At 32.3% G+C, this 18,781-nt stretch overlaps 1 protein-coding gene across 1 annotated transcript; it reads left to right on the top strand.

The window, feature by feature from the left end:
- The first annotated feature begins 238 nt into the window (after nt 1–238).
- LOC113518416 (rho GTPase-activating protein gacY) lies at nt 239–18,562 on the top strand. Its single transcript, XM_026903326.3, has 5 exons — nt 239–707; nt 13,188–13,306; nt 13,895–14,063; nt 16,517–16,682; nt 16,875–18,562. Exons 1-5 carry the CDS (start codon nt 532–534, stop codon nt 17,715–17,717), a joined length of 1,473 nt encoding a protein of 490 aa, XP_026759127.1. The 5' UTR covers nt 239–531; the 3' UTR covers nt 17,718–18,562.
- Nucleotides 18,563–18,781: the final 219 nt, after the last annotated feature.

Genomic DNA, 18,781 nt, shown 5'->3' with positions numbered 1-18,781 from the left:
TAAGTAATCTAAATAAAACATGGAGAATCGTTTTTAATTACTTTAATTAGATATTTACGTTTATGAATAAAATAGTCAAGTAGAAAATCACTTTTATTTTGACATCGTTCTAAAAACACCGTCTAGAAATTTCATCAAGGTACAGTTGCCCTATCCCTGTAACCTGCACTGTTTATTCTCGCAGTATGAATAAATATGTAATGCGGTAAGATGCTCTTTGGCGGCCGTGACGTGAGTCAGTGGCAGACGTGGCAGTGGATGGTGGTGGCGGTGGCGCGTGAGGGAGCTAGCGATATGTTCGATGGCTGAATCGACTAGTTTGCCTCAACTCGCGACGCCGAACACCACGACGCTGCGTATCTTTCGGCCTCATATACTCGCGCAAAACAAACACCGCAATTATCGTTGATAAAATGATACAACGTGTTATCTACAACGATATCTAACTAACCAAAGTGATAACTGATAAGCTGCGGAGTGCTTGACTGTGTATTATGTAAAAATCTGTAGTGATCCTCAGGAGACGCAATTATGGCTACCACTGCAGGTCCTCGCAAGACGATTTCTATTTACAACTACCCTGACCATTTGAACCCCTTTCGGGAAGAGGACAACCACAACAAGATCAGATTTTGGACTATTAACAGCAAACTCAAACGTTCTAATAGCATCAGTTTCTCTGGACTTAAGGACTTCAGAAACTCATGGTAAGTTTACTAATATACTTAGATTATAATATACCTTAACTTCATTGTAATTATATATTCTAAATCGTGACTCATAATTTCATGACTATTACATTTTGTAAACATACTGCAATTTTAGGTTAAAAATGATCAATCTATGTTGTATAATCCGAGACTATTTTTTTTTTAATTAATCAGTGATAATTACTAATTTATTCAATTTAGATTTAAAAATACTGTTACGATTGTTAGCAGGAAAAGGTAATCTAGACGACAACTCTTTGATATATCATTTAAGAACAATTAGACACGTACAGAAATAATTATTATATGGTTTAATAGGTAAACTTTATCTTAAAATGATAACAAAACAGATCCTTTTGTTGATCGACGTCTATAAACGGATGTAACGGTGGCAGTAGTACGATCGTTCTTGGATATTAGGTTTGAAGGGTGGGATATGGCGTGAATTTACTGGGTACAGAGGAATAACACCTGAGTCCTCAGGAATGGCAACGCATGGGGGGTATCATGGGCGAAACAGTGTTATGTCCATGGTACTGCTCACGTCTATAGGCAACGGTTACTACTTTCCATCAAGTGGGCCGTCAGCTTGTTTGCCATTCTAAGTTGTATAAAAAAAAATTACCGTATCTCATTGCCACTTCCGGTGTTTGAAGATTAAGTTTTTGTCAGGAGATTAAAAGTGCTACGTTTTATGAATCTTAATATGGTTTATTTATATAATGGCCTCTTACGACATCCACGGGAAAGAAAGGGGTGGCCTATTTGATACCAGGACCACATATTATTTATTTACTTCGTCAGAAATACTAAAACTCGAAATAAAACTACAAACCAAGCTGGTAATAATAGGCTAATATGCTATTCATTTGGGGGGAAATATCATACTAAACAGCAGCAAAATAAATTAGTTGTTATGGTCATTTATCTTCCCACTGTTGTGTTATATAGTAAGTATTTATTGACGGATTATATTCATAGTCATTATCCATTAAGTGGAGTATAAACTAATTAAGTACGTAAAATACAATTTGTCTCTCAAATTAGCAATGACTTCTCTATTAAACTACGTCTGAACCTATCAGAATGGCATTAGGTACACGGATAAACAATATTATAACTTAACTCAGAGGTCTTTTTATTGTAAATCACGAGATTAAAACCGCTAAATGCAGCAAGTAAAAATAATAAAGTTAGTATAACCAATATAAACTTTGGGGTAAAATCAAACTTAGTATCTACTGTCTAGACAGAGTGGCGCCCTACCGCTAGAATTTAACTAATGCCAGTAGAGGGAAAAGGCATTGTTAGTAATGGGGAGTAACAACCCAGCAAACTAGCAAGTGGACCTCCTCATGGTTCGCCTGGAAACCATCGTGATTGATTCATTGGTGAATTTGTCACGATGAGCTAACTGACCTGCTTCATCTTTATTTATCATGCCTCACTGGTGCTTCGCTAGTGTATCAAGTACCGATATCGCAGGCGAGGTTACTATTTCATTATCATTCGTTGAAAAAAAAACAACGTTAGTAACTGAGAACAAGACTTTTCTATGTGGAGATGTTATTATATACTAACGTCGTTAAATATAAAGAGTATTAAAAAAATATCCTCTGATACTAACTTGACACGTGAGCGCGTAAGTGAGACTCATAATCTTTTACCGTTTTTCACGTTTCTGAGAGAAAAATATTGAGTTTTACTTACAGAACACACCCTTAAGAAGATGCTCGTGATTCCTATTTTACCCTGTATGTGCTTTGCAGATAGGTAAACCATACAAAATGATGATAACAAATTTGACAACATTTGATAATAAATTTGATCAACATTTTTAATAAAGTTTCGTTAGAAAAGCAAACGAATTCATTCAAACTAAAACAACCTAAAACTGAGAGTAAATAATCTGATACTTCTAATGTTATCTAAGTTATTTAAGTGATCTATGACTAGGCAGATAGGAACTTACGTGACGTAAACATAAAGAATAGAGACGATAGCTCATCAGAAAGGTGCAAGAAGATTTGTAAAAAATATATGTAGAAAACCAAGATGACTGAGGATGAAAATAATAAATTTGATAACACATAGAACCGTTCCATCCCAAATTAAGTAGAGCTTGTAGTATATACAAAGCAAGCAGCAGTCAGTCTGGGCTTGGCCCTTTTTTTTAATAATAATAGTAAATCTCATGTTATCTACTCACCGATAAATATGCTCTATGATATAGATGAAAGAATTTTTAAATCATTTGAATGGTTAAAAATGTTACTAATTTTTTAATTAATACATTACAGACAAAAATCAAATTTTTCCTCAGTTTAAACATATCTATTTATAGTCATAAACTTGATGGTTTATAGGTAGCAAGACTGAATGGTAGGTATCTACCTGATGTTGTCAATCGTTATAAATAGCATTGAAATCATGACTGCTTCGTGCGTTATTATTAAAATAAGTACGTGATTGATATTTTATTTAAAATTATGCGTGCTTAGAATGGCGTACAAAATAACGTACATTCTTGACTTAACCGCTGACTCTAAAACAAATATGTCATACGAATACCTAGTCCATGAGTAAATCATATAGCCGCACCAATATTTGGTCACTCTTTGATAATACGATCGCCGTGTGGTCCCGGTATAGAATAGGCGTCTTCCTTTCCCGTGGGTGTCGTAAGAGCCGACTAAGAAAGGACGAGGGATGGGCAGCAGGGACCCTCTTAAAACATCTACAACTGCGGTTGCCAATACGCCTGCCAAGCGTGGCGACTAATGGCCAACCCCTCAAAAGGCAGGCTTATGTTCAACAGTGGACAATTAAAGGCTAATATGGTATGATGATAATGGTGATACGAAGACCAACTCTACAAGAAACTCCAAGCAGCTTCGAAAGTCAATCTTTCATTCCATCATCGAAACGAAACCGATATTTTTTGTGAAGATTTTCTATTATTATAATAACCCAGTGACTAGGGAGGATATTACGGAAAAATCAAATATTCCTTAGATATGGAGAAAGGAGGGAGAGAAGATATTGTTAATAATAAAGATTAACGACCCTATTGGTAAAAATATAGCACTAATTTTATTGGAATTGTAATCTCGCCTGCTCCATCGGTGTACGCTAGGTGGACCTCCACGTGGTTTCCCCTGGAAACCATCGCAGTTTATTATTTACGTATTGGTCACGATTACACAACTAATCTGCTGTAAAAAAAAAAGAACATAAAAATTAATTTTAACGTGACTGCGATTACAGAAACACATAGGTAACCTCGTTTTCCTATAAAATGTTATGAAAATGGAAGAAATACTGCTATGCAATGCAATGATAATAAGTAGACAAATAAATATGACGAAATATAATTGTTCCGTTATTGTACGTATTTTTGAGACTCTATAAATTAAATATATTCACAAAATTACAATAACGTATCAATATGTCTTATGTTTTCAATGTTAATAACACTTATTTGATAATTTGAGAGAAAAGAGATTTTTCTTATGCGTACCGTTAAAAAAATTTACCATCTATTTAAAAAAATCACCATTATAACAAGTAAGATAAGTATGTTGTTATAAAAGGCTTTGTTTCTTAAACGACCTTGCAAAACAAATGTCTTATCTGTATAGGTTTGTATAGTATCAGGTAAGTAGGTCTGTTGCAGGTCTAAGTACTCACAATCATTATCAATTTTTACTTAAATCTATTCCGTTTATCGAAACTGGGTGTATTACAATTGCGGTTCTGTTACGGTAACCCACTTAAGAGTTCAGCACACTTGTAGGTGATTTCATACTTTTACCACCTATTAAATCCAAGGTAATTAATACCTACTAGTTAATTAATGAGCCCGTATTACTTTACGTATAACTCATCGAAAAATCTGATAGTGTAGGATTATAAAACACAGTTACAGCACGTATCTACCTGCCATTAATATATGATTATATCTTACCCATCTATCATCATTGATTGTGGATTGTTGTGGATGATCTATCAATGATTCAATAACTGACTAAAGTCAAAGACAGTTCGACCTCGACGCAGACACTCTGAAAACCATCGTCGTTAGTTCCTAGTCAATTTATTTAATCCATAACTTGTGCTATGCGATTATATCCCGTTAACATAGGCTGCTGTATCGTACGATTTTTATTAAAAAAAAAATCTCTACGTACACTACAGAATAAGTATGTGCATATATTAATTAAGAAACAACATTTTCCTTATTTTATATAAGTATCTATATATTTTATATGTATCTAAGTAGATAACCTTCTAATAAAAGCATCATAGTCCGCACCAAGATGCTTCTATCCAAAAATCAACCACTTAGACCATTTTTTTAAACATATTCTGTACCGAAAAGCAAATGAATTGATTGATGCATTATGGATTGAAATAAAGCGGAATTCGGAACACAGTTGTGTGTTACATATAACTGCATATAGATATTCTAGTGTAGGTACCAAATTTTGGCTTTAAATTAGATCCAATAGAGTCTTAATTATTGAATGATTCTGATTAGGAATCTCTACTGAAAATAAATGTCCAAAAGAGTGTAAAGTTTATACATCACATGTAATATTATGAAAGGGCTTAATGCAACAGCAAAAATGTCCTTTATTTTATTAATTTAGTAGTGACACTATCACTATAATCTATATCTATACCAGCACTCCTTACATTTTCTGGTTGAGGCGGACCTGTCAAAAGACGTTTATATAATTAGATAATGTGAACAGAATGCATTGCATGCACTTAACTTCCTCTGATTGTTTTAACACAAACATTCGCTTTCTTCACAATCCTAAACTTTTGTCTGACAGACAAATCTTAATGTTTTCTTTATTGAACTTAGAATGACAAACAAGCTGAAGGTCCACCAAATAGAAAATGGTAATCGTCGCTTATAGACATGAATAGCAATGTTGTTATATATGTATTAATACGAGCAAATAATAATATCACACATGTAATTTCCAAAAAAAATTATATCCATCAGTGATTTCTACTGTAAACTCTCCGTGAATCATTAGACGTCAGAAACTGAAAGACTGAAAGGTCGGAAATACATAACTACCTATATATCTGTAAGCATAATTTCACAATTCAAAACATTGTTACGTAGCAACTAGCAACCAAACATGAGTTGGCTCAAATCCAAACGTTACATTACAGGAGTAGGTATGTTCGAATTTTATTGTAAAAATAAAGACCATTTTTAACTTAATATTGCACAAATTTTAAACACATACACAAATTTTTAATATAATTATAAATTTGTTTTAATACCCAAAAGAAATTTAAAACACTGTATTGATTTATTCACAACAATACCTATATATATAAAGATAAATAATTAAAAATAGATAAGTACTACCATGATTAATCGATACAAAATTGACAATCGTTCAATTGTAACAACATCACGACATGATTTTGTTATTTATATAAATTAGATACTCTTGACTACCGTATGATATACATATTTCTTGCAAAGCCTTTCTTATATGAAAAAAATATTTACTTTATTTTTAGAAAAGTACTACTAAAGTACAAACTTACTAAAAGATGATAAAACATAGAACACATATCCAACATACTGGTAACAAATGTCACACATTTTACACATCCAATTATTTTGTAGATATTTTGTTTATATTGTAGCTATTAATTCCCTTGGCAAAGGTTTCGTTACTACATCCAATACTAAATCAACCAGGTGCACAAAATATAGATATTACTGTTATATATACTGTTTTTGATAAATTATTCAATAAAATACACAACTACGCACTGTTATATCCGTAACCTTCGTGTTCTCTGGGACAATTTATATTTATTAGCCAGACAATACAGTAACACAATACTGCGTGGATGATGATATTTACGTTTGATGATGAAATGAATACTGCTTATGCCTCAAGTTCATAAGTCATGAACGAACGCAACAGTTCTTGCAATACAAAGATCACTTAAAGTCACATATAATGAATAATTAAATTTTATATACTTATACATACGCAGAGCTACGGTTGCGAAACAATGGAATGTATAATACTAAGATGATTAGGTACCTACTTTATCTACCTTTGTATAGTGAATTGTTAATAAATAAATGACTTTATTCGAAACATTTTCAACTATAGGGATACAAAATGAAATCTAAATAATCAGAATCCTTTAAGGGAGTAAGCATTCTACCTATAAAACTTAATATTTTTCCCAAAAAAAAAAAACAAAAGTAAAAAAAGCTATAAAAATAGAATTTGCCATACTAAATTAACAGTTGGATATGTCATCTTAATATGGGATGCTTAAAATTTTTTTTACTATTTCAGTTATAAATTGATTGAAAAATGTTACATTTAAATTTTTTAACTAAATTAAAAAAGATACAAAATATTCAGACAGTCTTTATAAATAGTTTATTATTAGATATTTACTAAGAATCCACCTGATGAAATATACAGCAAACAACTGTAACGTCAATGGATCCCATTCTTTACTTCACTCACACAAATACGTAAACGAAGTCACTCGGGTCCCTGATGAGCAAAAATTTTCTAAACTTCAATAATTTTAAGATTTTCAATATCTCAAGATCTCGTCCTAAGGTCGCTTTTTTTTAATCAAAATTTCAATTTGGCTTTTTTATTTTTTATTCAATGAAACAGTTAAATAAGAACAACATATTCTTATGATAAACTATCTCAGGTGATTATAAAAGAATAGGTACCTACAATGGTTATGCCGGTCTCCTATATGCTGAATTACAGGAAGCACCAAATAGATTCAAAAGCATAAAGGAAGCACTTGAGTGTACAAAGAATAGAAATGGTAATCCATCTTGGTAAGTTGAGTTGATATAGACTACTCGATTGTAACTATTCTATAATCACTGAAGTACTTATAAATTTTCATTCTTTGAATTACTTGCCTAAACTGGTCCTTACCTAATCATGCAGAAACTAATAGGTCGATTTTCACGCGCTTCCCCCTGAAAACCATCGTGGTTAATTTATGTTGAATTCATCACGATGGGCTAACTAACCTGCTTTTATGTTCACTGACCATCTCTCATTGGTGGCTGACTAGCGTATACAAAAAGCGTATACGGAATCACCATTACATTTTCATCAAAAAAAAAAAAGCAGACATGCATGGCTGTGTTTCGGTTTGAAGGGTGGGATATGGCAGTTAATTTTAAGAGTACAGAAAAATAACACCTGAGTCCTCAGGAATGGCAACACATAAAGGGTATCATGGGCGAAACAGTATACTCTGTTATGTTCATGGTACTGCTCATGTCTACAGGTGACGGTTACCACTTTCCATCAGGTGGGCCATCAGCTTGCTTACCATTCTAAGTTGCATAAAAAAGAAAAAAAACCAATGACTACATGCGCATCCGTACCGTAAATGTATGAAATAATATGACCGATTCATTTAAGACGACGATTACCCACTCTGAGGAAATCCGCTCCGCTAGCATTACGTACGTTAGGTACTTTCTATCATTACGTTTACTTCACTTCCACTGCTGAATATAAACCTCCTCCATATTTTATTGCAAAGTACGTCCCTGAATCAACTGGTTAGCAGCATCTATGGATACAATGCAATATTTTTGAGGTCGATGTTCAACAAACGCAGAGGGAACCCGCATCCCGCATCGCACACGAGATATCGCGCAGTATAAACAAACGCAAAGATGCGTTTGTTTATACTGAGTCACCACTCAAGATCCTTTCATCCCAAGTTGATATGATAATGGGTTCTGAAATCACTAAATTGCGTAGAGAATCTATAGACTTAAAAATCATACCGTTGTATTTTTATGCTTTTGTTTTTTTAATCTTACCCTAAACTTATAATAAGGAGATCGTAATTTTATATTCGTAAACTTATTATTTAGTTTATAATTTCATATATAAATTCAAAATAAGATCTTTTTTTTATTACTTTCATTTATCTAGATATAGTAAATAGAAATAAACAAAAATAAAGATGAATATTATAAATTAAATTACTTACAATTATTAAAATTCAAACATAAAGACCTATACAGCTCGTCAAAGTACAAAGAAGTGTTATAAAGAGAATAATACGTCTAATAAATATTACTTTATTCCTTTATTTTAATACTAAATAATGTACAAAGTACACTTGTTTCGCACTAAAGAATGACTTCAGAAAGATAAAAGAGGATAAATATGAGTCACTAGTTTAGCAACATTACGATAAAATATCTCCGGTGTACAACTAGGTCATTTGATGTTCGTAGCTTCATTAGAAGATGGAACTTGTTTATTAACACCACCTGTGAAGGTCGTAGTTTTTGAGGTATACCTAAGGACCTGTGTGTAAATGTACGTGTACAGTGATAAAACTCAACGTATCATATCTTCGTAAAAATTTCCAATAAGAGAGAAAGAAAGGCAAACATTTTTGTTTTCCTGTTTATTCTATGTGTGACTTTATGAAAATTTGTGAATTACAAGTAGGAGTTGAAGGGTGGGATATGGCAGTGAATTTACAGTGTACAGAGGAATAACACCTGAGTCCTCAGGAATGGCAACACATAAAGGGTATCATGGACGCAACAGTATACTCTGTTATATCCATGGTACTGCTCATATCTATAGGTGACGGTTACCGCTTTCCATCAGGTGATCCGTCAGCTTGTTTGCCATTTTAAGTTGCATACAAAAAAATAAATCTCGTATTTCGTATATATAACACACTACAGACAAATAAATAACCATATACATACAAAAGCTTTAAATCGTATCTTTTTTTATGGAACCCTAAAGAGTATAATATTTATAATAAAGGTAGGCAAAATCTTTTTTATTACTAATATAACATTAGTGAAATTTTAACACCAATACAGAAAAGCAAAAGAAAACTGGTTAAAATGTCTATTTTTGTTTTTATTGTATTAATTTTTATTATAATAAGTTTCAATATATTAAGATTTCTGTTTCGTTTTACACTACTTTTAACAATCAAATCAAATCATGGAAACTGCATGCTGCATTAGAACTTCACTGACGATAATAAATATCATTATATTCTCGAGATCTTACAATAGGTTTTTCCCCTGAAACAACAATGCAGTTAATGTTAATAATTAGTTAATATAGGTAGAGTCGAATGACTTTACATAGTATTATATAATTATATGTGATGTATTATAATATGCAAAGTACATGAGCAAATAGCCAGATTACATCGATTTCTTGTTACGTAAGATTCTTTTAGACAATTGAGTTTATACTGAGGGCCTACCATGAAATGTTTTCCGAAATTTCGGATCCGAACGAAACACAAATTTGATGTTCCAATTACACAATACATACCATTTAAAAATATTAAAAATGCTTAAGAATCGTTCCTTTGGACTTTTATGGTAGAATTTATGACAAACGAAATGTTAAGCTTCATTTACAGGGACGATTTCGGTATGAACAAAAACACGAAATTGAGCCCGAAAATTCGGAATTTCATTTCATGGTAGACCCCCTCGTTTAGTACTGACTACACGACTATGGGAACAGTGATTATAGGCATTGGAGATGGAATGGCCTCATTGTTAGCAATACACCATCAAGAAACAATCGTAGTTAATTCCTTGTGAATTCTATTTCCATCCCATTAAAAACTATTCGACTATAATTTCTTGTGATGACCGTGCAGATGTGTGCACACTTGTTCACTTATCTCTTATATTTACTGCATCCTTTAGATAATTATTAGTTGATAGTGTTATCGTGAACAGGTTCAAGACTGGGTCAAACTAGTCTAGATTTTACATGCAGTTGTTTACGTCTCCAATTGATGACTGTCATAAGCGATAAACGTAACTCATAAACACGCTAGGCGTTGAAGATCATCTGCAAAGTCATTAAATTTGACCTTGTCAATATTATACTGCGATATAGACAGAATATGATAAGAACGCCCACAATATACAGAGGTATTTTTATAATAAATGCTATGAAAGGGGGGGAGGGATTATTAGTAATGGAGACTGAGAATTTCATTGCTAGCAATATACCCAACCAGATCGACCTCCTCGCGGTTCCCTCTGGTAACTATCATGGTTAATTCTGATGAATTCATCGTGATGGGCTAACTGGCCTGTTTTCATTCTCATCTACACCCTTCACTGGTGCTCCGCCAGCGTATCCCTTTAGCACATGCGGGGTTACCATACCATTTTCACCCATAAAAAAAAATGGTATGAAAGGGTAATCTCTAATTTTATTAAATGTTTTGATTTGTCACTAATATCATTTAGACAATGTTTGAGTGATAACTTTAACAAAGCTGTTACATTTTCAATGAGTGCTTTTGAAAGAGTATATTTTATAGTCAGTTATAAATCAATAAAATAAAAATAAGGAACAATAAAATCTTCATTAGATCATCTCTCGGCAACAACTTGTTGGTTAGATGACCGGATGAGTAAATGACAAGAACAAGGTGTACTAGTTACATAGCTACATTGAAGTAGATGGAAACGCATCATATTGAAAGATTATAAAATTTATTAAATTTATTATTAATTTATTAAATATAAAATTTCCACCTGTACATTTTCCACCAAATGCGACGTCTAATTGTAATCGAAATCAACTTAATTTATAAATCATAACAAAAACCTATACATTTTTAAGGTAATTAAGATATGAGTTTGAGTTAGTTTAATTTTGTACTGAATTTACAGGTGATTTAAAAAACGGGTTTATGGGCTGTTGTTTTCTTTTCCTGCAACTTTTAAAAAACCTTTTGATAATACAGGTAATAACAAATTTAATTTAATACACACACACAACTGATTTAATTCATTTTAGAATGAACGTTGTATCAGACAGTTCAGTGACCTGTTAGTTCTGATCGGTCATCGAAGCTATTTATTGAAGTATCCACAAGTATCTCTACCATCCAGAAAAGGACAGAATTTCCATGTCTACAATATCAGCAAACAGTAGAAATATGGCAAAACAAGTTCTTATTAATACACCTAAATTTCGTGACAATATTTAATCTAAAATTTTACACCTGGAGAATTTCAGAAACACAGAGTAACGTCCGAAATTCTGAATTTAGTGGGCGATATTGCGATGGTCGTTCATCCGACTGCCCGTCACGGTACAATTACGGCCGCTCAAGTGGAATCAAGTGCACTAAACTTCCATTACTTTTGTCAGTGTTGCGCCTACAGACATCCGTTAGTCGATCGCGAGAGTTCACGTACAATAAATAATCTTATACCTATGGGTATTTCATCTTCTAACTGTCTAATATAAGTAGGAAACAATCTGATAAAAATGGAAAGGGAATCTTGATTGTTGCCTAATACTCGCGACGCTCATGCAAAGTAGATATGCTTACACTTCGTAAAATATATTATACCATTTAAGCCCTACCATTAATAGATACTGGATTACGCTATAATGTCAGAGACTACGCCTTCATGTCTAAAAACACACATTTTCAAATACTTGAAATTGACAGCAATTTGAAAAGCCTTTACATTTTTAATATTTAGACTTTGTACAAAAGTCGTTTGCTTGGGTACCTCTGTCCCATTCGTGTTTAAACCGTAAAGCAGTTGTGTTTGCATGGCTGTGTTTCGGTTTGAAGGGTGAGATATGGCGAGAATTTATAGGGTACAGAGGAATAACACCTGAGTCCTCAGGAATAGCAACGCATGGGGGGTATATTCTAATTCTAGTTTTTTTACAACTTCAAATCGAATCATTTCTAAACACTATAGAAATAGTGATGGTATACATAACCTGGTACTGGTGAATCATAACAAATAACTACCACTAATGAATATTTTAGTTACATATTTGTTTATACAAGAATAAAGTATGTTTATGTTAGGTATAACAAAAATAATATAATGAGGCCAGATTTTGTAACCTCTGCACATTTAAAAAAAATTATAGGTGCAGATTTATATATAATACAGATGATACTGAACCAAAATTGATAATATTTTTATGCTAGGATGATCGTTTATATAATAAGATATAATAGGCTATTCGTAAAGAGTTATCTATAGAGTTTTCATATAGAAACCCATAACAGTAAACAATAAATCCAAACGTGTAATCATGTTGCCATACACACTTGAAGATTCGCGGAAATCAGAGCACTTAAATCACATCTAACTACATAGTTATTATCTATATTTTTACCTCTACTTATTTTCTTTTATTAATGTAACAAATAATAAATTTCTAATAGTATTATTTTTTTTATATGTTTTATTTAGATAGACACTTCTTTTGAGAAGCGGTGTATACTAATAAAACTATTGTCTAATAAAATAAAATTGTACTTACTTTTTATTTCCAGTATATATTTTTAACATTAGCATATACATATAAATAGAAAAATACGGTACACGACCTTGGTTTATATTATAATTTTCGCTTTCAGGAGTTTGCGTTCGTTTATGAAGAAGGGGAAGAAAGGACAGGCGCAAGAAAAAGAAAAACCCAACAGTCCAACAGTCAACGGTGACAATAGCGTGGTTGAATATAGAAATACATTGCAACGTGAGTATTGCTGTAATAAATGTGAATTATTTATTATTATCATTTATTACTTATTCTCTGTATGCGTCGCCCCATTGACCCATGATGCATTATGCATAAGGGCATTGAGATAGAGTATTACATACTTCAGTGCAATTGTGTTTTACTTATTTGTACCTACTTAATCTCAAATATAGAAATTGCTACATATTGTTAATTATTATACACATGTATTATAATAAATAAAAATTTTACATAAATATTTCAAATGTACCTTACTCACTTCAAAAATAAATATTTTTCATTTTTCGTATTACAATTATTGTTTGAGTCTTCTTAAATTCTTGAGAAGGCCTAGTCATAATTCGTAATAAATATAGGCATTTCTCATGCATTTATCCTTAAGTAAGAGGTAGTTTTTATCCAGATAAGAGAACCATTTTCTTATCTGGATAAAAAGTACCTCCCCGGTACGAGGCAAAACAATGTTTCCCGATCCTAATAGGATCTCATACTTAAGGATAAAAGCATGAGAAACATTATCATTACATCCTTATTACGAATTGTAACTAGATAGGTAGTAGTATTTTAATTATATTTTCCATACAGATACATCACATTCAATGGCAGCGAACCCGGCTCGTAACACTGTGGCGTCGCCAGAAAGACGATTGACCGCTGATAGATACGTATATGGTGGCTCTGTGACGCCTCTACCTCGCTCACGGTTTCAGGAACGCCTGCGCAGCCCTAGCAACTACGAAGTCAACTCAACTAGGTAACAGTACACATATTCATTTGCACCTTAACCTTCCAAATGTATTAAGAATATATAGAAAAACTAATTCCAATACAAAACATGAAATTTAGTATGAAATCAAAAATTTTTACTCCGCATTTTTTTTCTATGGAGTAAAAATGGAAGAGTAATTCGCCCTATCAGCATACGCTGACCGGGGATCAGTAAGGTATGTTAGTTAGGTGCGCATGAAGCAGGTTAGTCGAATTATCATAAGAAATTCATAAATAATTAACCGCGACGCTGCAAACCACGTGGAAGTCGACCTGATAGGTTTTCTCTTTTACACTTAATATGGAATACCTTATATGGTATACTTAGAAGTAACAATGGAAACGCATGAAAGATGCCATAGAAGAGCAATATAGTACATTCTGTATTATCCATAGTTCATGTCTAATAGACCTATAGATTTAGGATTAGTCATAATGCACATACTTAGGCAAGACCTTACTAAACAAACGAGAATATTTGAAAATATTTTTTAACCACCACTTAGTTAAGAAATGTGGATTCGAAACCCCGGCAAATAGAGCCGTCGGGACAGGAGGTAAATTTTTCAATCTAGTATATTTAAAACGAGAATATAGGTCAAAAACTCGAAATACACGCTATGCAATAGCGTCGCGTGATCAATTAGTTAGTGAAAAGGTACAAAAATTATTTTCGTAATTTTTTCGACTATTATTACAGTTTAATGAACACTCGTTAGATTTCGACTTAATATATCCATTACAGCCTTATTTGAATAATATTTCCATCGTGTGGGCTTGGTTGTTTAGTTAGATACTAAGTACTGAGATACTGAGATACTTTTCCCCCGCATTTCAACCAAATTACATATCGCAAAACATTGCTTACGACATGTATTTTCATGGAAACGTTTATTGTGAAATCTACACAATATATAGCCGTGTTTCTATATATAGTTATATATACATATATTTGTAATACACAAAGTATGTTTAGTTGAAACACGGTGTTTGTATTTAGTCTTTGATCAACACTACCAAAGATAAAGCCTCACGAATTAAAACAGATAATCCAAATATACATAGTATCGTCTAAATGAATATTACCCAAATACATAGGCAATAAAAGCTATATTATTAATTTCATAATTTCAATTAACGTATCAAAATATTAAGTTACACAAAATTTTAAGTTCATCTTTCACACACATAGAAACGGAAATGTGGAAACTGCATTCAAATTAGTGCAATCGTTTTTGTGTTATGTCGGAATAAACACATAGACAGATAAAAATGGTAAAAAAATTTTGGTTTGGTTTCTATTCCTTACATAGTCTTCCATTGCCTATGTACAAACATTATCTAGTTGCAATTTTATTATTGTATGTATAGTCGCGCAGTGCATGTAGGAGCAGCAGTGTCTACACTATTGTGATAAGTACTGATACATTATCAGTAAGTCACCGTTACAATAACATTATGTTGGAATAAATGCGATAAGTAGCAAATTTATAAGATTAATTAGGTAAACGTAATTAAATAGATATATATAGTACCTTACCTGTTTCCCGTAATTTCAGTTTCGCGGAACCCGTTATCTCCCATTTCAAATTTAAAATTCTTTTCTTGGCACTTTCACCAACGTTACCTTATAAACTACGCAAAATTTCAAACTTTTAGTTCCAATAGAAAGAAATCAATTAAAATATAGAAAACAGCATTGTACTAAATCGATCTCAATAGAAGGCATTAAAAAGTATATGAGCTGGTAAGATTTATATTCGATACGCCATTTTATTGGTGGCGTTTACAGATGTATAAAATTAGCAGGAAAATTGTCATTTATCAAGTTTTAAAATTTATAGTCATTACCGTTCTTATATCTCTCATTACACCAAGTTCTGTAAAGAGTAAGTAGAAGGAACCGAGCTTTTACTTTTTTATACCACGAAGGTGGCAAACAAAAAAACATACACTCAGGTTATAAAATGAGCTCCCTGTCAAGGCTTTTCCAAGAGAGTACAGAAAGGGATTCTTAAAAAGTTAAAGGGATTTCAACTACTACGGTAACCGCTTACTAGTTACTTAGGTGGGCTCTATATTTGTTTGCCACCTTAGTCCATCTGATGGTAAACAGTCACATACAGCTTTTGCTTCATTCACATTTATAAATTATATCACGGCAGTTCAAAAGACTCTTGACCAAATAGTAGACGGTCAATGCTCGTATTTCGACTGCAAATATCTTTCTTTCAATCTTTTCATACATACCCAAGTTTAGCTATTGTACAAAAATTTGGAGACAAAAATAGAAATGTGTACTGGGATTTGCACTTTATGTCTTATATTATAAATATCGTTTATTTATCACACCTGAAAAAAAGGGAAGGAAGTATTAAACGATGAAGCGACGCTGGTATCTTATTTGTTATCTTACGTAATTCTTATATTTAATTTCAGTGCTACACCTCGCATGGCTCGCAGTGAACTGTCAGGCTCACGAATGAGCGTGGGGAGTACAAACCCGTTCGATGAAGATGAACCAATTCCTCCCGTGAAAGCCCCACGTCGTAAAAAACGCGCTGCGCCCTTGCCTCCCGTGACCACAACCACTGCTGATATTTCGGTACATAAGTTTTATATAGTTAGACTTAAACGATAAAACAAAATGGTCAAACTATTCAATCTACTGATAACTTTATCACAGTACAATCACGAGTTTCGTAATCGAAAATATTACTTTTCTTACAAATAATATCAATTCTAAAATCATACAGGCTTACAACATATAATAACATAAAGATTTTGTATTTTACAGGTTAACAGCGAAACTTCAGAAACTAGTATTGCTAATGAATCACAAAAAATTAATGGTGACGATGACTTAGAAGACATAAACTGCAATATTGAATTAAAAATTGTTGAAGACGAAGACATAAAAAAGAAAGAAGAATCTACTGTAACTGATCACATCGAAGAAGAATTCAACAGAGAACCCCCTATAGATACTCGCGTAAGCACTCAAGACTTACAAGAAAATTTTGATATAATAGAAAATGAAAAGGAAGACTCACAGCTAAATAATGAAAACACAGTAAAAACTGCAGATTCAGATGATGATATCCTTAAAAACGTGGCATTTTCCAAAGTAGATATTGTAAAATACAGACGAAATTCAAGCGTTAATGACGACGACATTAAACTAAGACGAGGAAATTTGGAAGATTTTCATACACTCTCAAACAAAAGAAGTAAAAGTCTTACAAATACTTTGGATGGTAGTTACGTACAATGCGATATAAATTTAAACGAAGATAAAATAAACACAGATGCTAATGGTAACGAAGAGCCGCAAAAAGTAGTGTGCAAATTGTATGAAAACACTTCGAGAAAACAAAGTATTGACGAACTTTCGAACACAGAAAAAGAATTTATAGAAATCGATAAAGCCACTAGAGAGCTTGAAAGAGAAATAAGTAAGCTAAATACAGCGCTTGCAGAGGATGTAGAATTTACTATTCAAAGGCGTTCTGTATCAGATATAAAACGAATATTTGATAAGAACGACATTTCATCTCCAAATCCGATACCAAAACCGAGAAGAAGTCATCACGGGGACATAACTTTGTCGATAACCGAAAATGGCGACATTCAAACTTAAAACTACGATTACTGTAGTATTTATAACATATTTTTTTGTACCGAAGACACTACAGGAAACAAAAAGAAAAATTTCCTAGACAAAGAAAATTGAAGTCTGTAAATATTTTAAAAATTTTGAGTAAAGTACTTTCCTATTAATTCGATCTCATGGCTTTCGAAATTCATTTAAGAAATAAGACACGAGCCTTTTGGAACCATCAGTCTGCCATATGTAGCATTAATAGGTTAAGATATCATTGTGATAACTAAGCATTATGTACATTATTTTTTTATAAAAATAATTTATTAAATACTATTAATAACGCTACTATATAAATATAATTATGTGGGAATGTTAGCAATCATTTGTATTAATGTTACTGATATGTGATATGACTAACCAAAGTACACTTGAACAAAAATTTTGCAGCGCATAAGCTGTATAAGTGTATAGATCAGCAGGAATTTAGTGTAATATTATATACATTTTGAATTGCACTTTATTCATACACATGATTCATGCGTAATACCAAAACTAATAATACCTATTTTGATGCATTGATAAAGCAAATGCTCGACAAGGTAGCGTAAGATTTATTTATTCAAAATGTACATAATGAATATTATTATAAGGATAAAATATACATAAATAGCTATAATTCAGACACTAATAGACTAGTGATGGTGTGTATGAAAATATATCCACATATAATTTAATTAAGTTAATTTAGCTGTGCAATAATAAATTATGTACAAGATTTATTACTATTTAAATATAAGTATGTAATTGTTTTCATGTTGGGATTATATTACTGTTCCTCATTTCAGTCACTGTTATTTAATAAATTCTAGTACTGGTAAGAATGTGTTTATTCGCTGTCCCTATTTCATTAAATAGTAGTCTGTTTCAAAAGAACATAATGATAATGTAGACAAACGAATAATTGACTCGGTCATAAGATATTCTGCTGATATCCAAAAGTACAAATCAAACTCGATTAATCCATCTATTTCAATTTGTTACTTATTCTATTTAAAGAGTGTTTCTGTAATAATATTAACAAAACTCCTTTTCATTAAGTT

This window comes from Galleria mellonella, unplaced genomic scaffold (genome assembly GCF_026898425.1).
Source record: "Galleria mellonella isolate WM207_F2 unplaced genomic scaffold, CSIRO_AGI_GalMel_v1 utg132, whole genome shotgun sequence".
Classification (NCBI taxonomy): Eukaryota; Metazoa; Arthropoda; class Insecta; order Lepidoptera; family Pyralidae; genus Galleria; species Galleria mellonella.
Note: the sequence above shows the minus strand (reverse complement) of the source record. Positions and strands in the feature narration are given on the sequence as shown.

What these genes read in the sequence shown, in the direction of transcription:
- LOC113518416 (XM_026903326.3), top strand. Translation starts at nt 532, where the DNA reads ATGGCTACCACTGCAGGTCCTCGCAAGACGATTTCTATTTACAACTAC. An exon ending in TACGAAGTCAACTCAACTAG is followed by an intron (nt 14,064 to 16,516) that starts GTAACAGTACAC and finishes ATTTAATTTCAG; the next exon opens with TGCTACACCTCGCATGGCTC. An exon ending in CAACCACTGCTGATATTTCG is followed by an intron (nt 16,683 to 16,874) that starts GTACATAAGTTT and finishes TGTATTTTACAG; the next exon opens with GTTAACAGCGAAACTTCAGA.